The 24174-nt window shown below is 44.3% G+C and overlaps 1 protein-coding gene across 2 annotated transcripts in view; it reads left to right on the forward strand.

The window, feature by feature from the left end:
• The window catches only part of EPB41L4B (erythrocyte membrane protein band 4.1 like 4B), a 145794-nt gene that overhangs the window by 82039 nt on the left and 39581 nt on the right, over positions 1 to 24174 (forward strand). Inside the window, exon 16 of one of the 2 annotated variants that reach the window (XM_032635734.1) lies at positions 22148 to 22362. In XM_032635734.1, the coding sequence (XP_032491625.1) occupies positions 22148 to 22362 (215 nt within the window). Of the gene's footprint in view, positions 1 to 549; positions 2549 to 22147; positions 22363 to 24174 lie in introns of those variants that run through there. The other variant, XM_032635733.1, reaches the window with a different exon arrangement.

Consider the following 24174-nt stretch of genomic DNA (forward strand, 5'->3'; position numbering starts at 1 on the left):
TAGGGAGGCTGGACCGGTGCTGCTTGCAGGTGGCCCTGCTGCCTGGAAGTATCAGTGTCACCTGCAAACTTGTTCATGCAGAGTCCCAGCCCCACCCCAGACCTACTGCATCAGAATCTCTGGGGGTGGTTCCCAGCATATTGTGTTTTATCAGACTCTCCAGGAAAGGAGAATTATTTGGTCCAGCACTTTTGGAATATGCTGCATGAGGCATTCACAGTGTCCATTTACATGGCAGCAGTTCTTGAGAATTCCCGTAGAAAAGGAACCTTTTTCACCACCACCTAGCTTTCCCCAGACCGACTTGATCATCAGACACCCTTTGAGGGATGATGGCACAGCCAAGGGCTTGGAAGTTGATAGAGGACCCACATCTGAATTTTTTAAATACTTGAAAGTAGAAAACCCATTCATTTCCATCTGAAAGCCATCCCCATTTATGTGGTTCATGGTTTTTCTTGTCCGTTTCCTTTGTGCTTGTGTTGTTTCACTCACCTCTCTGCATTGTCTTCATACCCTCACTGACCACTCACTCTGCGAACAAAACAGGCCATCCTTTCAGGATGACAGGCCGCATTGGAAAGCATCGGCCAGTGGAGATGACAGCCATTTCGATTATTTCCACGACCAGAACCAGAAGAACTTAGGAGGAATGCAAAGTATGATGTATCGAGATAAACTCATGACTGCACTTTGAGAGACTGAAGCGTCTTACTTCCATTCACCATCATAGTTTCGTTACATCCCATGGAAAGTGTCTTGGCATCCCGTGGACGTGTTTGTAGAAATGTCTTCTAGGAATAGTTCTGAAAGGTGTTTTCAGTGTCTGTGTAAATATTTGAAAATAACCCCAGTAGGTAGTCCTAACTTACTGACTGCATTCTCAAAAAATGAAGGTAGTTAAAGGCTCAGGAATCGTTCTGATATTCTGATTTTAAAATTGGAGTATAAGTCTGTGTTTATCGTATTGCTGTGTACCTGATGTTTCTTTGTTATTTAATGAATGGGACCAAAGAAAACCAGAAAAACTTGGGAAGATCGCTCCGTAGAGAGTACCATATAGTACAGTGGTGGGACTTGAGGTCACTGGGGGCCCAGCCTCTGCCATTGTGTGATCTTGGACAGACCATCTCCCCTCTGTTGGCCTCATTTTCCCCGTCTGAAAAGAGCAAGTTGGACTAAATGATCACAAGGTCCTCTCTAGCTCTACAGTTCTGTGATTTATCAACGTTTTGTATTCTTAGGCTGAGGACATAACATTCACACCTTCTTTAACAGAGGGTTACCTCTTTCAAAAGCTGAATAAAGTATATAACATGTTAAAAAGGTTATATCAATACAGGGAGATTTTGAATTTCCTATCTTAAAGCAGTTTAGTCATTTTGAATTCTCGCAGTTTTATTAATCAGAAATCACATAGCCTTTATTTTTATAGAAGTTTCTGCTCAAGTACAAGAATAATTTTTTAATGTCTTACCGATTGGTGCTGCTAACTTGCGTGCTTTCAGAAGACATAATTATGAATGCACACTGTCAATATATAGAGTTCAAGGGTTGGTTTTTATCCTAGGCTTCATTCTTTTAAGAAGCAACATGCAATATGAGATGCATTTATGGCTCAAATTGAAGCGTGTAAAATTTTAGTGAAGTTGTGCCAAAGCATCCCGTGCAAGAGGATAGGAGGATGTTGCACAGTCTTTCTGTAGAACCAGAAATCAATATGTTGCCTTTTAGGGTAGAACTCGTACCAAACTCTTTATTTCCCGCCCCCGTTTCAAGCCCCCGAGTAAGACCTTATTTTCCTCCTGGTAGGTAGGCCTGAGATACTTTCCTTAGTATTTTTGTGAAATCAATTCTTGTGCCATTTTTTTATATATGTAATTGTAATTTGGCCCTTTTAAGCGTTTTTTTTAAAAAAATGTGTTTCCCTCCCTTGAGATAGTTTATTGCCAAAATCTGATCTCTCTTTTTTTTTTTTTTTTTGGTTACCACAAAAATCTATCCAGAAGGAGGGAATCAGCTGCACACCGTGCACAGTGGAGTTGATCACCTATAAACGCTCCCTAAGATACATGTTTACAGGTGTATTTCCTTTTAGCAGATGTTTTGGTCCTCAGTTTACGTGCTGCACACAGATAATTGTGTTCTGAATCTTTTGATTTCATTGATACCTTTTTACAAATGTGTTTGTGAGGAATAAAGACATTTGTGGATGAAGTAGGTGTTGGGACTTTGGAAGTCTGAAGGTGAACATTCGGTTAGGTGGCATGGAGCAAACTCATCCTGGAATGAGGTTGCTCTTAGGAAGGGTGGCCCTTTTTGTAGACTCCGTGGCTGAGGTGTTTATTCATCTGGGGCAGCTTTGGTGAAGGTTCTGATCACAGGTGGCAGTGGGGCTTCCGCTGTAACAGTCCTGTGGTGAGGGTGGGTGTTTGCCCCGGTGACTGCTGCTGTTCCCGGCAGAGGGACCTCCAAACCTGTGTCTGTGGCCTCCTGGAGATTGTGTACGCTTATCTAATAACCTCTAATAAATATCTTTCTGCCTGAAGTACCTTGAGTGGATTCAATTGTCTGCAACCAAGAGGTCTAACCAGTGTGCATACATATTAATTGTTAAAGGAAGCGTACGGTTTTCATCCTTCAACTTGGCGGACCTTTCTCTACTGCATTTGACAGCGGTGACCACTCACTCACAGCTTCTTGAAACTAATCTCTTGATTTCTGTGATCTCTGCTTCTCTAGCCCTTGGACTTTTTCTTCTGTCTTTGTCACAGCCTCTTCTGTCTTCCTCTTAAATATTGGTGTTCTCCCAGGGTTCTTCCTCTGCCCACTGCTTTTCTCCCTGATCACAGTCTGCCTGCCCTTCTCATCTTGTCAAGATTTTATAAGTGCTGTTGACTCTGGAGCTATTATCTCTAATGCAGACTACTCTGTGAGTTTTTTTGTTTTTTTTTTTTTTTTTTTTTTTTTTTTTGCGGTACACGGGCTTCTCACTGTTGTGGCCCCTCCCATTGTGGAGCACAGGCTCCGGACGCGCAGGCTCAGCGGCCATGGCTCACGGGCCCAGCCGCTCCTCGGCACATGGGATCCTCCTGGAGCGGGGCGCGAACCCGCGTCCCCTGCATTGGCAGGCGGACTCTCAACCACTGCGCCACCAGGGAAGCCCCTCTGTGAGTTTTTATACTGACATTTCAACCTCTATATCCTTGTACACCTCAGACGTCACATGGCAAAACTTAAATTCATCCTCTTTTACTGAAAAAAACAAAACACAGTAACTTCATTTGAATTCTCTTCTTTCTCACCAGGGTAAGCATTTATACATCATCCACAGCTCCTCTCCCTTTTGCCACCCATGTCCAGGCAGTCCTCAGGTCGGTTCAGCTTGCCTCCTTAGTATTTGTATGTAGCCCTTCCTCCCTCCTTATCAACACTGATCTTGGAGTAGCATCTTCTCTCTGGCACTGATCTCTCTGACTCCAGTCTCCCGACGAGCTCATTCTCCTCGCAATCACTGGAGTGATCTTTCTAGAACACCGTCTGATTGCGTCCTTGCAGTGCTTGATATCTGCCGGGGTTCTCCATGACCCACAAGATGAAGTCCAAGGCCTTCTCTGGAATTCCCCCGCTCTCTGCTCCTGTCCTGTTGCTCTAGCTAGCGTATCTTTCCCCCATTTCTCACCCTCCTGTTTAAACTCCTACAACACCAAACTGCTTGTAGTTCCTGGCATTCACCATACCCTGCTGTTACTCCCATCTGTGCCTTTGCAAATACTGTTCCTTCTGCCGAAAATGCTGTCACTCCCATCCTCTTTACCCAACTCCTGCTCATCCCTTAAGCCTCTGCTCAGACACTGGCTATCTTCTCCCAGGGACTCTGACTGCCTCCACCCGCCTCTGCAAATTGGGCTAGTTCCTGTGCTCTGCTCCTCTACTTCCCCCAGCCCCCGTGTATATCTATGATGTATTCACTATTTTGTGTTAAAACCGCCTTTCTTATTCATCTCATCTTGGAGGCTGTACGTTCCTTAAAGTGTAAGCTTTGTGTCACACTCTCCTTTGTTCCCCGGTGCCTGATGAGTAGCAGGTGCTCAATGAATGTCTGCTCAGCAGATGAATTATTCTGCATTCATTCTCAAGGAAACGTCTAACCAGATGACAGGCAGGAACACATCACTTCTGAGCTGGTCTGAAGGTATCTGACAACTGTATCCAGCTGGGAGCATCATCTTTTGAGCAGGACTTTGCCCACCACGTGTGTTCTGGATTCGTCTGCTATGTGTGAATATTATTCGCTGTGCCCACAGCGTTCTCATGGGAGGCATCGCTATAATTTTGAGTGGGGCAAACGACGGTCCAGCCATGTGATACTGGAAATGCCGGTAGGTTGACACTGATCCACAGAAACGTACAGGGGCTAGTAGCCAGATGTGCGCTTCAAACTCTGCATATGTCACTTCACTTGATCTTCCCAACTGCTCTGTGAGGTGGGTGATATTCTTTTCACACGTGGGGAAGTTCAGCCTTAGGGTCTAACCAAGCAGTTTGCCCATGGTCACTCAGAATTCTGACTTCAAAGTCTGTGTTCTCCGCTCCTGTGCTTTAAGGCCTCTCACCGCTAATTATTCCACCATTTGGGACCCTGTCCATCCACATCTCCAGGACACTCTTACTAGATGATGTTGAAGAGTTCACTCCACTGAAATCCAGAACTACCAGAAAGCCACCTTCCACCACTATCAGTGTAGTGAATGTCTGTCTCTCCTCCACACCAGTGGTCTATAACCTTGCTCATCACCATCACCAGTGAGCTAGCAACCCTTCCCAATACCCCGCCCGTCCCCTCACCCCTCCTCCATCAGTCTAGTCACCCTGTCCATGCAGGCATCCGTGTACCAACAGCCCCCTTTTCAAAGGAGCGAAGATTGAGCGTTATTTTCTTAGTGAGCCACTCATTTGATATGATCCCCTTCTTCCTTCCCGAGAGCTCACAAACTGGTCATTTCTTCTGGAATATTACCTGCCAGCAAAACCAAACTCAGTATTCCATAAACTAACAGGATTAGGTCTTTGCATTTTTGAAACTCAGTTACTTACTGGTCTTGATCATCCACTGTTTTTCTGTGATCCCTGAGAATATCGAACAGTGAATTGACAGTATCGTCACATTGATGTAATTCATGTGGACTGGAAGTCTTGAAATCATGTCAGGTAATTATCTTGGCCTTCAAAACCCTCTTGCTCGTTTCATTTCTTGGTCTACCACTTCCACTGAAAATGGTCCTCCTTAACAGTGAAGATGAAGGAGTAAGGACAGTGCAGGAGTCCTTTGTTTTTCTTGCCTGTTAATATCCCACCATGCTTCCAGGTCAGTGACTCCAGCCTCCTGGGCCCTGCTCTGAACACAACAAATGATAGATCCTTTTTGTTGCCCTTAATTTTTCCCGCTTTTAACTAGTCTTTTAAGATCTGAGCTCATCAAAGAGCTCCTTGAGCAGCCGCATTGATCCATTTGGATGAGTATTTCCCACACGGCTCTAAGTGAATTCCCTGACTGACTGAATCTTCCAAAAGTACCAGGTAAATACCCTAAATAGCCCTAGAATGATTTGCTTCCACCATTTTGCTCTAGGAGGCAACAAATGCCTAGGCAAGGTATAAGGGGGCAGAGATAGAGAAAAAGCAAACTGCAGCTAAAGAAAGGAAAGTCCCTTCGCACATGAAAGGTGGCACGTTTTAAGAAGCCCCAGCGATATCTAAAAGGTGAAATGGAGGTGAAATTGACATTCAGCTGAGACTCCACTAAAGAAGCAATCCTCAACAATTCTGCAAAAAGGCCCATTTCCCCCCAAATTAGGAAGCCAAATAATCGCTTGGACAGCTTGTTAAAAATGGAGATTGTGAGGCTCTATTTAGGTGGTCAGGGTGAGACCTAAGAACCTTCCTTTTAGTGGTCACTCCAAGGAGAGTGTGAGGTGGGCAGGCGCAGGACCACACTTTGGAAAAGCACAGCTTCCTGTCTTTGTTATGTTTGCCCTTGTTTTAGTGGCTCAATTTTTAACTAATTAGAGACCAACTCTTTTTCTTTTTTTTTTTAACATCTTTATTGGAGTATAATTGCTTTACAATAGTGTGTTAGTTTCTGCTTTCTAACAAAGTGAATCAGTTATACATGTACATATTCTTTTTCTTAAAGAGGCATGATGTTCAAAAGTAAATGGACGGGGACTTCCCTGGTGGCGCAGTGGTTAAGAATCCGCCTGTTGATGCAGGGGACACGGGTTCGAGCCCTGGTCCGGGAAGATCCCGCATGCCACAGAGCAGCTAAGCCCGTGCACCACAACTACTGAGCCTGCGCTCTAGAGCCCGTGAGCCACACTACTGAGCCCCTGCGCCACAACTACTGAAGCCTGCGTGCCGAGAGCTCGTGCTCCACAACAAGAGAAGCCACCACAATGAGAAGCCTGTGCACTGCAACGAAGAGTAGCCCCAGCTCGCAGCAACTAGAGAAAGCCTACGCGCAGCAACGAAGACCCAACGCAGCCAAAAATAAATTTAAAAAAAAGTAAACAGACGGATACATCATAATCAGCTACATCTGTCTCCTCAGCATAGCTTTGCACTTCCTTGGGCTCATGGTGAAGCAGAAGAATGTAAGAATTCTGGTGGTTCTTTATATGGCTTTAATTTCATCACAACCTCCCTCCCCCAAAATCTGTCAAACCAAGACTTAGGTCATTGTTGGGCCCTCCTGCTGAAGTGAGAGGCTAGTGAATTCCAGCCACTCGAGGAGGAGAGGGCATAGCACACCCCAATCTAAGGACCCGTGCCAAGATTAGAGCCCACGGTGGGGTAACAGGTGGAAGTTTACGGAAGCAGAATGGCAGGATGTTGCAGACTCATGAGAGAAGACTGCAGAATCCAGTGTGGAGTGGTGATTTTGTTGGAGCACTTTGGACACGCTTTGGAATCTCAGGTAGTTTGAATCCCAGCTTTGCCCCTCACTAGCCATATGATCTTTGGCCAGTTTCTTATCTTCTCTATGCCTCATTTTCCTCATCCCAAAATGGAATTTAACAATGTCTCACTGTTATGAGAATTAAATGGCACTGTATGTGTAAGGTGCTTTGCACAATGTTTGATGCTAGCTGGTAGCAATTTTTAGCAGTTTTTGAGATTTAAGGCCTTAGCAGTCCATGTAGTGAGAAGCAGGACAAGGGGATTCAAAGTCTAGCTCAAGGAATGGTGTATCTCCTAGGTTGATGGGTTAAGATGTATGGTCTAAGTTTAGGAACAGAAAGGGGTGCTTCATTCCAAAGGAAAGGTCACATGGAAGAGAGTTCACACAATAGGTAAAGACACAGCTCTGAAACTCTAACAGGCGAAAAGCAGAAACAGCATGGGGATGTTTTGAGAGGAGATAAAAGGAAATAGAAGTGATATTTCTGTCTGAGAATACCAAGAAATAACTGTCCAGGCAGAATGTGGGCAATGCTTTCCGACCTGCAAATGGGAGAATGGCCCTAGGGAAGGAATTGGTGAGACCACAGAGAATCCATTCTGCTGGGACATTTGGGACTCAGAAGTTGAGAGAATTGAAACAGATCTGCTCGGCTCCCAGCCTGTCCCAACTTGAGATTTCATCTTACACAAAGCAGAGGAAGCTTTTAACTATTTGGAGACTAAGTAGAAAGTAATAAAGAGAACTGCTGTGCTATTCAACCCTTTTTAGTAAGTAATACAGAGAGTGGTAAAAATTCAAAACTATCCAAAAGTTACTTTTCCTTTCCACCCTCTTATTCCCTAGTTTTCCCCAGAGACAAACACTGTTAGCATTTCTTGTCAATCTAGAGCTATTCTATGTTTAAACAAGCACATATTTATTTAACCAATTAATACTGATGGACATTTAGGCTGCCCTGCATCTCTAAAATGACAGCTTTGCCGTCATCCTTATACACGTCATGCACTTGAGCAAATCCATCTGTAGAATAAATTCCTTACAAGTAGAGACGCTGGGCCGAAAGGAATGCACGTATTTAATTTAGATATTGCCTAATGAAGTTTCCCTCCAAAGATATTCTACCTGATTACGCCTCTCCACACTATACACACAACAGCTATTTGACGGGGCTTCTGTGATCCCACAGGAGGCATGCACCTAGCCTTCGCTAACTTTTTTAAAACCTTGCTAGTCTGATGGGTGAAAATCAGAATTTCCGTTTCAGTTGTATTTCTCTGTAAGCAAGGTGGCACACCTTTTTTATCATTTTGAATGCCGTTTGTTCCTTGTTTACTGTGGAACATCTGGAGGCCCTCATCTTGAGTCGTACCCTTTAATAAAGGTCAGACTGATGAAGTAAAGTCCGTCATCTTAGCCTTTTTATAGGGAAGAAAGGGAAGCCTGGGAAGAGTCGATCTTTACCAGACATTCTGTGAAAGCAGCTTTCCAGAAGTTCAGGTAACAGTCAGCATGACACCTGCATGCCCTGGAGGTCTGAAAAAGGAAAAGGGGCAGCATGATAATAGCCAGGATGAAGGAATTGATTTCTAATATCCATGTTTCCTTTCCCTTCTGGGAGTTGATTAAGAGCTGTACACTCAGACACTGTGAATTTCCCTGGTGTATTTGATCAGGGAAGGACGGATTTACATTTAATTACAATTAACATTCTAATATATGGAATCTAAAATCACAGCCACATCGCACGACTCGCCAGTGGTTTTATCGGGGAAAGGCTGCAGAATTTAAAATACCAAACGGCTTAGTCTAGGCAATCCACTAAAAAGGGTTAGAATAATTAGAGGAACATCCCCATAGGCTCATGTTACAAGAAACCTGCAGAAACCTACCTAATCCTCCCCTACTGAATAGGGAATGGTTTAAACATCCACTTTGTACCGCTGAGACCTCAAAAGCAAGAGGTGTTGCTATGCTAACGGCTCCACTAGCCAGTTGCATTCCGTGGCTGGATAAAGACGCTGTAACTATATTTAACGCAATTTTAAAAGCCCTTAAAATTAGGCCCAGTGTATGGCTTCAGAGGCTAACTAGGGGAGTTTGTAATAGAAGCTTCTGAAGAACCTACAAGAATTGGGGAACAGAGAGAGGACCATTTGAAGAGATTTTTAAGCACGAATGAAAACCAAAATAGATTAATCCTCATCTGTATCCCCTCAGGACCTCATACCCCACATTCAGCTCCTGCTCACACTTGGTCTTGTGCAATTAGAATGTCCAGGACCTGCCCTGAACAGAGTCTGCATTTTATTCATCCAACTTGAACTCCTTTCTGGAATGAATCATCATTTCATTCATTTGGGTGAGTTGGATGGTGTCTGCCAAGTGGAAAAATAACACTCGCAGCTCATGCCCGATTCTGCCATAACTCTTGCAGAGTGCAAAGGGTGATAAAGAACGGGCTCTTTCGACATGATTTTACACACTACCAGCTGTGCTTCCATGGCAACGATAATTTTGTCTTACTGTTCCTTGAGGGCTCCCGTGTGATGCCATTGGGGTATGCATTTAAAGCAGTGGCTAGAGGCAAGTCCGTTAATGCTGTTCCCCACCTGAAGAAAGGAAGAAAAGAAAAGGAATCTTCTTTTAAGGCAGAGAGTGAGCACTGATATGCAGAAATGAGAGGCAAAAAGAAAATCTGTAAGAAACCAAGGGAAAACAGTGTTGGATTTGTTAGAAGTGAATGCTGTGAAGGAAAACAGCAATATTTATGTCAGTATTTTTTTCCTTAAGGCAGGAAAAAGATTGAGTACATTCTTAGTCATGAGCCTCTGTGCAAAAGTGAACTCATGAAATATTTATTCTTTGGACTCAGATCCTGAAATTTATCTGGAATTGCTAAAGTCCTAGATCTCACCGCAAAGTTACAGAGCCCTTCCTCACAGCTTCTTGCTGTCTCCTACACAGACAATTAGAATAAGACATCGTAAAACTTAGCAAGAACAATATCAAGGTAAAATGGATTTTCTGGCAGAAAATGTTCAAGGCCTGCTTGTCTGCTTACAGCCATTCATCGACACCAATGGAGTCCAGTTTCACCAAAGGAAAACTCCAGACTCAAAGATGGAGGCACACATCCTACCGTAGCTCACACGGGACAGAGACCCCGTTACCACTGAGCAAATCGTAAAGGCTCTCATCATTCCTTAAGATGTGGAATATTTTACTCTGCAGTTTTGCCGAGACCATCATGTATTGTTAAGAACAACTGGGGAATTCGTGACCAGAGTGAAGCTTTTATGAATTGACACTTGATAAATTACCTAGGGAGAGTTCAATTTTAATGCACTACACCATTCATCCAACAAATATTTACTCTGCTGCCTCACTGTGCCAGGTACTGTATAGATGCTGGGAATTGCTATTGAGGAAGACACCGTCTTTGGCTCCAGGCACCTAGTAAACTAATGAAAACAAGAGCTCCCAGTCTACTGTGGATTCAGATAGCCCCTGTGCTAACACTAACTGGACAGTTCCAAGTTGATTGCCTGGAAAATGTTGAAAGAAATACAAATTGGGAAAAAAAAATTTCTGCCAGTTAGTAATCCATATAAAAGAGTAAATAACGCCAAAAAATGTAATTTTGACCTTTTCAGACAAGAGAAAAATGAGGTAGGGGCATCGTTTCTCTCTAGTCGCTTTTTAAAAAATAAAACCAGTAAGTTAGTGTAAGAAATCATCCCAAATTAATAGACCTAACATTCGTAATGTGTCACATTTCTAAGATGTTGGTGCAATTTTCTTCTCAAACCCATTATGAAAAAGGTACAGTTTTTCCATTATACTCTTACTGTCAGATAGTATGTTTGTGCTACTCTGTTTAGTCTCTGCTAAATTAAAATGGAAATGAGTGACAGGTATCCTGGAAACCAGGATGGGTAAATGCACCTTCTCCTGTCTCTCATCCGGACATGGCAGAGATCAAATTATTTCATTGATCTGTAGTTCCTGAGGTATAAATGCTTAATAAATGATTGTCTGAAAATGCGGTGTCTGGGCAGATAAGTGAAATCAGTTACCTAAGGTCATAGCTAAGGGGCAGCACAACCAAAGCTAAGTGCCAACCAGCATTCTTTTAATGTCATTATACTGCTGCTTTCACCATCCACATGGCAAAGCAGTGTCTCCTGGCACTGAAGAGAGCACAGGGCTCTATAGTCAGGTTGCCTGAGTTCAAATTCCAGCTCTGCCATTTACTGGTTGTGTGTCTTTGGGAAAGTTAATTAGTCTCTCTGTTCCTGTCTCCTTATCTGTAAAATAAGGAGAGTAATAATTGTTCCTTCTTCAAATGTTGGAAGATTAAGTAAATTCATAGATGGCATAGTGCTGGGCACTCAGAAGTGTTAGCACTTTTTTTTTCTCCTCTGTGGGCATTAATGCACTAGTGTTCAGTCAGGAGGTATGATTCTGGCTGACACCATCTGCTGTGATAACATGGTACTTGAGTGGATTCTGCTAAGAGAGTCCCAATCAAGAGCCACAGTTCCAGGCTAATGGACTTAATTATGAACTAGTAATGATGCTTCCCAGCTTTATTTTTTTTAATTAATTAATTAATTTGTTTATTTTTTATTCTTGGCTGTGTTGGGTCATCATTGCTATGCACGGGCTTTCTCTAGTTGTGGTGAGCAGGGGCTACTCTTTGTTGCAGTGTGCGGGCTTCTCATTGCGGTGGCTTCTTTTGTTGCGGAGCATGGGCTCTAGGCACGCAGGCTTCAGTAGTTGTGGCACATGGGCTCAGTAGTTGTGGCGCATGGGCTCTGTAGTTGTGGCTTGCAGGCTCTTGAACACAGGCTCAGTAGTTGTGGTGCACGGGCTTAGTTGCTCCGTGGCATGTGGGATCTTCCCAGGCCAGGGCTCGAACCCATGTCCCTTGCATTGGCAGGCAGATTCTTAACCACTGTGCCACCAGGGAAGCCCCTGCTTCCCAGCTTTTTCTTGTCCTTGGCACCCATAGGAAATGTGTTGTTGTATAGCACACTGGGGTAAGCAGACAAGGGTGCTTGAGGCTCCCGGCGCCCCTGGTCCTGTCCCCTTGCTCCAACAACTGAGAGAATGAAAGGTTCATCCCACTTGCCACCTTCTGAGGCCTATCAGTTGGGAAGCTTTACTGTGTGTCGGCAACTCCCTGATGCTTTAGTTCTGATTAGGAACATGGAGGTGTCCCCACTTAGGCTAAAAGTAAATTAGGTGCCAGTTTGCCCCAACCAGCCTCTTCTGGAAGGTGTTTAGAGAACTTATGTGCTGCTGTGTGGGCTGCACAGAAGCTCTTCTTGCCTCCAGGAAGCCTGCTATGAAGTTGAGACATGTGCCAGGATAGGTAAAAGAGTAACTGAGTACAGGCAGCACCTAAAGGTGAACTGAGCAATCCAGAGAAGATGCCAGATGACTTTGGACAGAGAGGATGTTCCCTGTGTCCTCCTAAGAGACTTCAAGCTGGCACATCACATATGGGGGACTTCTTGGCCATCCAGACATTGGAGTTCCGTTAAAAGCAGAGCATCTGTTGAGGCCTTGGCCTTTCTAGCTGATGATTTGGTTGTTTGGAAGGTAGAAGAAACACTGCCCTGCCAGTCAGCAAGGAAGACTGGGTTGGAAGTGTATAAGTGACAAGACCCTTGGAAGAAAATGACCCTGGTGTCTTAGAATCATTAATATGAAATGAGTGGAATTCAGGGTTTAATCTTCCATGTATTCTAATCTTTAGAAGTCTAAAAGGGAATATTTTTCACATGGACTATGAATATATCAGATAGTCTGAAAGATGAAGGCATTCAGAGCCCACAATTTAAAACAGTATTTTAAAGAGAAGGAAGGTAGAACATATGACCAAAAACAAAGGGGCAGAGACCTTTTTTTTTTTTTTTTTTTTTTTTTTGCGGTACGCGGGCCTCTCACTGTTGTGGCCTCTCCCGTTGCGGAGCACAGCCTCTGGATGCGCAGGCTCAGTGGCCATGGCTTACAGGCCCAGCCACTCTGCGGCATGTGGGATCTTCCCAGACCAGGGCACGAACCCGCATCCCCTGCATCGGCAGGCGGACTCTCAACCACTGCACCACCAGGGAAGCCCAGAGACCTTTTTTTTAAAAAGGACTTCTGTAGATGCACATTTTGGTCAGAGCAAAATGATGAACAATTTAATAGCAGAGCCATCTTGAGGATGGTATGTGAGATTAACAGGACAGAAGAAGAGCTGCTCAATTTCTGTTTTGTTTTTCTCTTTTTCAACAAGGAAGCCAGTCAGTATACTAACTGCAGAAAGGTGAAAAGAACAAAGAGAATGAAACTGAAGTCCAAGATAAGAGAGAGAGTAGTCAGGAAATATTTTACTGCTTTACAGTTAGTCTTCAGGTTGAGAAAAATGGCCTTGAAGAAAATTTGCATATGTCATTGCTGAGCCAGCACCAGCACACTTTGAAAAACTATGGAGTCTTGGGGAAATGCCAGAAGAATAGACAGGGAAATGTCATACAGATTCTTGACAAATGAATTCTAAAACCTGGAGTGATAAGCTTGATGGTAATACCAAGAAAAGTTTGAGAACAGATTCTTTTTTAAGCACTTAGTAAAGTAGTGTTCACTTAGGAACAGAATGGATTTGTTCAGAGTAAGTCATGCTAATCTTTCAAGATTCTTAGTAGGCTAACAGTAGAAGGACAGTCTCTAACCTAATAAGTAGAATTTGTCACAAATCAACATTTAATTTAGATTGTAGATTTAAGATAATCTACATACTTCAGAAATAAGACAAAGATGATTGCTAATATTTGATATCATTCTAGAGGCCTTACCAATGCAATAAGCCAGGAAAACAAAATAAAGAATAAATGCTGGGAAGGAAGAAACAAAATTCATGTGATTATCCTAAAATACAAGTGAATTCCAATTAATAAGAGTTCAGCAAGGTGACCAGAGGTAGAAATACCTTAAAGTCAGTAGTTTCATATATCTAGTAGTAAAAAAAATTAGAGAAAATGTAGTAATTCGGGAGATCCCATTTTCAATTGTGACAAAACTGATATATGGACAGGAATAAAGTTAATAAGATATGTTCCATACCTTTATGGAAAAGTTAAAAATTCTGACTGAAGGACATTTAAGAAGATCTAAATAAATGGTGAGAAATACCTTATGAATACATTCTCCCAAATTAATCCATTATATTTAATGCTGCAAATCATAATTCCAATGGGATTTTTTTGGTAGTAACTTGAATTGTAAAGTAATCTGGAAGACTGAGTGCATGATAATAGCCAAGAAAAAACAAAAGAAAAACGATGTGTGAAAGGAAATAGGATTTGTACTATCAGATATTAAAAAGCCCAAATATTAGCACAAAAGTAATTAAGACAGTCTGGTGCTGGTTTAGCAATAAATAAATAGTTCAATAAAAATATGAAGAATCCAGGGCTTCTCTGGTGGCGCAGTGGTTAAGAATCCGCCTGCCAATGCAGGGGACATGAGTTCGAGCCCTGGTCCGGGAAGATCCCACATGCCGCAGAGCAGGTAAGCCCATGCGCCACACTACTGAGCTTACGCTCTAGAGCCCGCGAGCCACAACTGCTGAGCCCACGTGCCTAGAGCCCATGCTCTGCAACAAAAGAAGCCACTGCAATGAGAAGACCGCACACCGCAACAAAGAGTAGCCCCCGCTCACCACCAACTAGAGAACGCCCGTGTGCAGCAACGAAGACCCAACGCAGCCATAAATAAATAAATAATTTTAAAAATCATTAAAAAAAATATGAAGAATCCAGAAATAGATACAGGTAGATAATTGTGTATCAGTCATGGACAATCAGAACTGAAATCACTCTTGACAGGTTTCTTACAGAGGGAATTTGATACAGGGAACTGATTGCATAAGGGATGAAGAACTAAGTAGCTAAAGTGACCAGTGAGGCAACCCAGAAATTAGCAACAGTAGAACCTGCTTATCAGTCCTAGAGCTGGAGAGACAAAGAGACGAAGAAATATGGCAGTATTCCAGAGCCCAGGAGCTGGGGCCACAGGGAGTCAGTCTAGTGAAAGCTGAAGCCCTAGGGGACTCAACTACTGCCGAAAACATCCCCTGAGGTAGAAAGAGATGAGGGAGAAATACTTAGCTCCTTTTCCTACCCTCCAGTCTCTGTCAGTGCCTCCCATTGGTCAAACCTACATAGAAACCCAAGGGCAGGGAAACTGGGAAATGCATTTCCTTGGAAATACAGCAGGTCAGGGGCACTCAGGGAGGGTAAGGTAAAGGTAAGGAGAGGAGTGTCCAACCCAGCCTGGGGAGGAGCCAATAAAGAAGAATTTATGTAGATATTGTGAGGCAAAGGTCTCTTTTTTCCTGAAATGAAGAGCCAGTTGTCTTAACATCACCCAAGGACATGAAAACATGTGATATGACAGTCTCTATCATTGGGAAGACAAGATGTGTACACAAAGATGTCTGAGGCAGTGGGATTCTAAGGAGGTCTTGGGATTTTCCTGATGAGTGCATTTGCTGCCTTAAATAGAAGCCGAGGCAGATGGGAAGATGTAGCAGATGGACGGCACTTGGGGCACTTGGCAAGCAGAGAGGTGGGAGTCCTGGATTGTGTCCCAGACTCAGCCAGTTACCCACTGTGTGACCTGGTCACCTCACCCCCCCCAGTGGGTCCCCGTTTCCCCATATGCAAAATGAGGAGGTTGGACTAGGGCCTTGTGTCTCAGCCCTGGCTGCACATTGGATTTAGAGATAGATGATGTAATTAGCCAGGGTAAGTGTTGTACATTGATAGTTTACAAAATCTCCCTTGGTTGATTTTTTAATCAGCTTTATTAAGATATAAATTAGATACCATGCAATTCACCAATTCAAATTGTACAATTTAATAGTTTTAACGTTTTCACAAAGTAGTACAGTCACTACAGTCTAATCTTAGAGTATTTTAACTTCTCCTAAAAGAGACCCCAAAGCCATTAGCGGTCACTTCCTATTTCTCCCCATCCTCCCCAGTCCTAGTTAACCACTAATCTACTTTCTATCTCTATGGATTTACCTATTCTGGACATTTCATATAAATGGAATTATGTTTTCAAGGTTTATTCATGTCATAGCATGGATCAATATTTCATTGCATTTTATAACTGAATAATATTCTGTTGTATGGATATACCAGATTTTATTTATCTGTTCATCGGTTGGTGGACGTTTGGGTTGTTTCTACCTGTTGGCTCTTGTGAATAATGCTGCTGTGAATATCCATGTGCAAGTCTTTGTATGGACATGTTTTTATTTCTCTTGGGTATATACCTGGGAATGGAATTTCTGGGTCGTATGGTAACTCTATGCTTAACCTTTCTGAGAAGCTGCCAGGCTGATTTCCAAAGCAGTTGTGCCATTTTACATTCCCACCAGCGGTGTAGAGGGTTTCCTCTGGTGCTTTTCATATTCATCCGGAATTTAAAACCACCTAACTGGATGATATCTGAGTGGCCCTGTTTCTACAATTCTGTGATTTTTTTTTTTAATCCAAGATTAGATCCCCAGGGCTGCCCACAGAAGCCCACGTCACCCAGAACTTGGCTGAGCTATAGAGTGTATGATTGGCTCCTCAGAGCACCCTGATAACTCCCAGCATTAGTTTTAAGAGAAAGCCGTGTAAGTCCTGTGTTCCAGCTCAGGACCCTCCCCCATCCCTGCCCTGCGCAGGTCATAGTTCTGGCGATGGATTCTGGAGGATTATTCTGAATAATCATACTGTTATTATACTAAATACTGTAACTATTATAATATAATAATTAATATAACAATGGTATAATAATATTATAATGTTACAATATTATAAACCTCAATAATTATCCCATTTTTCAGTATGCAACGCATTTTGATTGAGTACCACGTGTCTGGCCTGCTGGGACCCCAGAGTCAGGGAGGGGAGAGGCTCTGGTGGGATTAGGCAGGGCTGTAAAAGTCCCCCAACCATGCATCTGCAGAGCCGTGTCCACCCCTAATGCAGTCAAGGACATCCCATATGACACAGTCCCCCCCCCAGTAGGAACACTAACTTTTCTAGAGTTGGAAGTAGAATGGGAGTAGGGGCTTCCCCCAAGAGAAGGGAGGAGAAGAAAGTAGGTCTGGTTCAACTTCTCACTTCACATCTACTAACAGGGCACGTTACTCACCTTCACTAAGTCCCACTGTAAAAGGAGATGGCAGCAGCTTCCTTGCAGGGTAACTGTAAAAGAAAACCATTAAAGCGCCTAGCACGTGCTAAGCACATAGCAGCCCCCTTCTTCCACACCGGATCCTTTCAACTGCCACCTCATGGAAGCAGGAGCTGATGTGTACATACCCCTCGTCCATCACCCTCTGAAAACCAGGACTTGTGACCTACTTTCCAGAATGCCAGAAGCCTGGTGAATCTCAGTCTCTATTGACGGTGAGCACAGAGCTGGCCTCATCTCCTAAACCTTAGCCACTGGGCCCCGAGGCTTGTGGGCTGCTGAGTGCTGCCGGACCCTCTGGGTGGGCTTGACCTTCTCTGAGGTCCCTGTGGACAGGACAGCTGCACAACCCCAGTGGATGCCACTTACATCATAGTTGATGTGACTATCACCTCCTGGAGTTCTGCAGGGAACAGTCCAGGAGGCCAGGAACAGTGATTTCCTTAACAGACCCATAACCCCACACAGTGCCATAAGTTAGGATCTCCAGGATGGTCCTCCATGTGTATGAGCTGAGAAAACACCCAGGTCATACCACGCCTGCTTATGAATCTTTGCTCTTCTAGAAACTTACTCTCAGAGATCCAGGCAGCTTCTCTGACCCTCTGTTTCTCTTCCCATTTGTCTCTTTCTCAGTCTTCCCCAAAAGTCATGGTAAAGTGAAAATCACACGTTATTAAATACAATTTATCACTCTCTGCACATATATTTATTTCCCTGTTTAACTTTTCACTCTGGGTTTCCTGGAAATAAAACACGCATGCACACACACACACACACACACACACACACACACACACTTGGAAAGACAAGAAGGTACGTGAGACTACAGCTTCATTCCAGGTCTGCGGCAGACATCACTCATCAATCACAGCACTCTTTCCTCCTGAGCTGGCACAACCTCAGAATCCTTTTTCGCCTTACATTCCAAGCAGAGAGTGAGCATCAGTTGGAGATGGCATGGGAGATGATGTCTATTTACCAGTCCTCAGAAATTCTTGCTCAGAACTTTGCACCACTACGTGCAGCCCTGAATGTACCCCAGATCTCTACTATAGGGCATCTTGTTCCTTGGGTGTTCATTCTCACATTCAGTGAAACCCGTTTGAAGCTCAATCATGGTTTTCCCTCCTCCAAGCAGCCTTCACTCCCAGCATCCTTTTTTCAATTAATGGCATGAAATTTGCCTGGTCCTCCAGGCTAAAAAATTCAAAAATTTCTGACCCCTCCATGTCTCTGTGTTCTCCCCTTCTCAAATCCTGCCAATACCCCCCATCCTGTCACTCTCTTCCTTTCAGTGTTTCTCTGGTTTGTCTCTGCTGCCTAGACCATTATAGTCCCCATTCAGACCTTTAATAGGCTGGCTGCAGTGTGGAAGGAGGGCAGGGTGGAAGATGAGCCTTGAGGTGTAAAGTGTCCCAGGCTGTAGGGAATTTTCTCTGTTCTGAGCTCCCAGTCTCTGCCTCCTTAGGACAGATACTATTTTCAACATATTTGAGACACAGGAAAATAATGCCCATGGGATTTGCAGTTCACACGTTTGTCGTCACATCCCAGCTCCACAGCTTCCATTCATCCTTCCTCCCTCTCTCGCTGCTTCTTTCCTTTTCGCCCTCCCGCCTTCCCTTCCTTCCTTTCATCATATATTTATGGAGCACCAATTATGTGCTAGTCAAAGTCTCTACATGTATACAATGGGATATTTAATGTAAAATAGCTAGCCCAGTGCCTGGGATAGAGCAAGTACTGGATAAATAGGTGGGGGAAAGGCTGATTCTCAGACCTGGAAGTGCACCAGAAATCACCTGACCCTGTCACGTCACAGAGGAGGAAACTGAGGCCCAGAGCAGCTGTCCGAGGTTCCTGCACAAAGGTGGGCAGAACTAAGACAAGAAGCCAGGCGTCTCGATGGCAACTTGGTGCATGTTTTGCTGCCGCCATTACTGCCTCCACGAGGGGGGTGGATACCCTTGGTTATGTTTCAGGTTGGAGAGGTGAAGCCGGACTCTGAACCCAGAAGCCAAAGTCACGCCTTCTTCCACATTCTTACGCACGTGCAAACACACACACACACGATGTGAGACTGTCCTGAGCCAAGTCTCCAGAAGGCAGCCAGGGTGGACCAAAGACCCAGCTCACGGGACAACGTGGGGACAACGGTGCTGTTTCTTCCGGAAGGCATCCTGCATCAGCAGAGGCCTCCTCTGTACCTCCTTCCCCCAGCGCCCACATGCCAGGCCTGCAAGCCCTGCCTGCCCTGCTTCAGAAACAGCTCAGAGGGCTGCTCTTCCATCCAGTGAGTTTGTCTAGCCCCACTCCGTCACAGTCTCCTAATGAAGAGACTGGGGTGTCTGTCCTCCACGCAGCCCTCAACACGAACTTTCTAAAATGGAACTCCAGTCATGTCTCGCCTTTGCTTAAACCCTTTCCACTCCTCACTTCCGCTCCAGCCATCCTGTGCTTTCAACCATCATTCCTTTGCTCAGACTGTTCCTTAGGCCTGTAATAGCCATTTCTACCTTTTCACTTGAAAGACATTCCACAAAACAAATAAACAAACAAAAAACAGTAACAAGGTAACACACCTTCACTGCTTTAGACCATGTGAGTTATAAATGAGAGAAAATCAACCACATCAAACAAAAATAAATAGAATTTATTGGACCTTGTAATTAAAAAGGTCAGTGGTAGAACCAGCCTCAGGCAGGGCCGGAACCAGGGGTTCAGATGATACCATTGGGGTGTTTTCTTTCTTTCCATCTAGCTTTACCCTCTGCTCGTCTTGTCTTCCTTTGTACATTGGCCACTTCCCACAGATACTCCTTTGTGTCCAGGGAATATGGTCATAAAGTAGCCTCAACTTATATCATCCTCATAGCCAGATCTGACTTCTCTGTGCGTCACAGTAGATGCAGTGCCTTGGGCTCACAATACTTTTAGGGGCCCACAAAAATGGTTTCATTTCTTTGAAGTCAGAAGAAAAAAAAATGAACTTTTAGTTGAGGAAAATGGTTTAATATCCGATAATATATTCATTTTTATACAAATGCAGTCATAAAATATAATTTTAAATTTTTTATGGAGAAGAGGTGAAGGCCAAAGTGCTTAGGACCCACAAAAGTCACAATGAGGCCCTGTTTGACTCTTAAAAAGGAAGAGACACTTTCTCTCCGTTTCCATATGTTAAACCTATAGGAAACTCTGTCCCTGATTGGATCATATCCCAGAAAAAGTCACTCTACCTGGAAGGAGGGAAAAGTCTGATTGGCCCACCCTGAGGGGAAATATCAACCTCATACAAACACAAGAATTGTGGTTTCCTGTAAGAAGAAGGATTCTGTTTCCAGAATGTCTACCAAAATTTGACTGTCTCTCCCAGTTGATTCCGCCCTTATGATTCCTTTCCCAACACCTTCACCAGCCCCAGAAAAACTGGTTGCCTTTACCTCTATGCTCACTTAGCGGCTTGTTCTAGGGTGATTGTAACTGATTGAATGACAGAATTTCCTATGCTGAGGTGTGAGCTCCTTGAAGACAGAGTGAAGGAGTGGGCAGTAGAAATCTGGTCTATGGGAATGAGCAGAAAGAGGGGTTAGCTCTGCTTAGGGGTGTGAGGAGGAGACTTTTGATCTGGGTCTTAAAGGCTGGAAGTCTTCCTGGAGGAAGGGGTGTTTTAGCTGGGTTTAGGGATGAGGAAGGACTCCAGGGGACAGAAAGAGGTGAAAGGCACAAGGATGGGAAGGACTAGGGTGTAGAGAAGAACATAGCAGGAGATGAGCTGGAAAGATAATGGGAGAAGATCACAGGGGGGCCGTGAGTAAAGGAATTTGGATTTTTTCCACGGAGCGTCTACAGAGGGCCGAAATTGAGTGTGAAATGTTGCATCTTGGTGCCTTTTTCTGCAGAGAAGTTCCGTAGTTTTCTAGATTTCCAAAGGGTCCTCTATCTTAAAATGGTTAGGAATCACTAGTAACAGAGAGGTATTCCAGCTCCTGGAGTGAGGAGTGCCACACTCTAGAATGTAATCAGAACAGCTCTCTGGCTAGTGCTCTGTGGAGGATGGGCTGAAGGAGGAGTAGAGGCTGGGAGAGCTTTGGGAATCTGTTTCAAGAGCCTTAGGGCAGTAATAACAGGAGGAGCAGTTGGAATTAGAAGATGTCGTAGCAGTACCATTAATAGGTGCTTTCTGCCTGGTGGGGGTGATGGAGAGGAGGAGAAAGTGACTTCAAGACTTCCAGTTTCTATCATGATCTTGTCGTAGGATGTTTAACAAATTATTTTTTAATTTGATGATTGCCTTTGACTTCCTCCTCCCACTTAGACGATGTCTTTTTTTTTTTTTGGCTGCGTTGGGTCTTCATTGCTGCACACGAGCTTTCTCTAGTTGCGGCGAGTGGGGGCTACTCTTTGTTGCAGTGCGTGGGCTTCTCATTGTGGTGGCTTCTCTTGCTGCGGAGCACGGGCTCTAGGCACACAGGCTTCAGCAGTTGTGGCACGTGGGCTCAGTAGTTGTGGCTCGCAGGCTCTAGAGCACAGGCTCAGTCGTTGTGGCTCACAGGCTTAGTTGCTCCGCGGCATGTGGGATCTTCCTTGACCAGGGCTTGAACCCGTGTCCCCTGCATTGGCAGGCGGATTCTCCAGCACTGCGCCACCAGGGAAGTCCCATGATGTCTTTTTTAAAATAGAAATTATTTCATTTGAAACGTAAGGATTTTTTAAGGGTTAACATCTCTGATATATACAAATTTCCACTTTCTGCTTTTCCTTTGAGTGCAGTGTTGCCTTTGTGTCCTGTTCTACAATAACCCTGTGGATCTGTTTGTTGAACCTATTTCTCTTGGTTTTCAATGCTTGGAGAACATCTTTTAAAGTACAGACAGGAATATCAAGGCTCTCTGCTTTTCTAAATCCTGACTTTTACACCCTCTGCAGCTACCCGCTCCCTTCCCCAGGGCTCAGCAGCTCGGACCGGCTGCCTTTTGGCCTCGAGGAGAATGGGGGCACACCGTTTGCCACCAAAGCTTCGGGAAGGCACCACCATCACCACCACCAGCACCAGCACCACACTAACTATGGCCTCTCGCTGACCCTGGAGAACAAGGAGGGGCCTTTGAGGTCCCCAAACTCCAGCAGTAAATCGCTTACAAGTGAGTAGGAGTGTAGGGGGCAGGGTGGGGGAGTGATGCTGCAGGGCGTGTGTGGCTTTCCTAGATGCTCAAGACAGCCCCTTGCAGTGCAGCTCGGAACAGTGGTAATGTCTGTGCTGGGTTACCAGGTCTGGGCAAGAGCTGACAAGAGCCTTGTGCATTAGGCAGTGGCCACTTAAAAATTATGATTTACCAGCAAACTGATTTCGTTACAAGAGAGCAAATGTCTCTCCACCTCATTTCATGCCGGTTCTCTGCTTCTGCCATATCCAGCACTGGCTCAAGCAATGGAACAGGGACACACGGGAGTGAGGTGGCTGGAATCTCTCATTCCCAACCACAAGAAAGCCCATTCTGTCCCATTTCTGGCATCCCACTTTTCTGAGAGCAAGGTGTCAAGTAGATCTAGTGCATACTGTTAAAGGTCCCAGCTAGAGAAATTACGGAAATGGAGAGTAAGCAAATTAGAAACGTTTCTAGCAACTTGACAGAGCAATTTTATATCTGTTAAAACTAATTAAAAATGTGGGCTTGGATTTAGTATGACTGTTCTTTTCTTTTTCTAGAAAATCACTTTTATTATATTTTACCAAAGAATTGGTCTGTGATAGGAGGTGGGGGAAGAACTTGTTCTTTATCACATATGGTTTGAAAAAGTGCCAAGGTAGAGGCAAGCCTCAAGAGGCTTTGATTCTAGTTCTCACTGTTGAGCCAAGTCCCCACTTGGATCCTTGGTTTTCTCGTCTATGGAATGTGGTGGAGGGTATTGAGAAGATGACCAAGGAGTCTTCCAGGTCTGATATTTCATAAGTCTGTGGGCTGGTGAAGAGGATGAGCCATTGAGCCTTTACCTGTAGATCACAGGTAGCAATTCTGGGTTGGCGGAGCTAGAAATGGGAACTCATCATCCACCTGGTGTTGAAAAATCAGTCCCTCATCACTATCCGCACTGCCCTGGCCCTGGGCCAGGCCTCATCCTTTTGTATCTGGACAGCTATAACAGGCCTCTACGGGCATCTCCTCCAGTGGAGTCTCCAAATTGTAGCTGCTAAAGCGAGAGCACTCACCAAATAGCTCTGACCAAATGCCTTAAGACCTTTCCATGGTACTTCACTGTCCTGGGATAAAGCCAACACTTCTGAGCATGGCCACACACAGACCTTCACAGCCTGGCCCCTGCCAAGGTCTCCAGCCTTCCCCCACACTCCTCACTACACTCTAGCTACGTGGAACTCCTCTCCTCTCATGAAACTCTGTGCCACGTCCCAGCTCTGTCATTTGCACCTGCTGTTCCCTCTGCCTGGAATGCTTTTCTCCACCCTAATGAACTCCTACACATCCTTCAGGAACCAGCTCAAAGGTTGTCAGTGAAACTTTCTCTTACACCCCTCCCCAATTCCTGGCTTTGGAGTTCCCTCCCTCTTACTCTATATAATTAAATAAATCTTTGGTCGCTCTTATTGGGGGTATCTGCACAGGCATCTGTCTCCCCCACTGGGCTAGAATTGTATCTCATTCATCTCTTTATTCTAGCTTCCCAGATCCCAATTGCTATGAGTACTTGGCACAAACTTTAATATGTAATGAATATTGAATATTTAATGAATATTTAATGTATTAATGGATAAAAACAAGCTAGTGGGAGGAGTGGTGGTGAACTAATCCAACTTTCAGAAATCAAAACCAGTGAATTTGATTTTAGAAGCATAACATGGTGTTTAAGGGCACATTCATCTGTCTGTTAGCCTGAACACTAACCTTTCCCATTTGCATAGTGCTTTTCCATTAGTAAAGCACTGGCACATGAATTAC

The sequence above is a fragment of the Phocoena sinus genome, chromosome 6 (genome assembly GCF_008692025.1).
Source record: "Phocoena sinus isolate mPhoSin1 chromosome 6, mPhoSin1.pri, whole genome shotgun sequence".
In the NCBI taxonomy this organism is placed as follows: Eukaryota; Metazoa; Chordata; class Mammalia; order Artiodactyla; family Phocoenidae; genus Phocoena; species Phocoena sinus.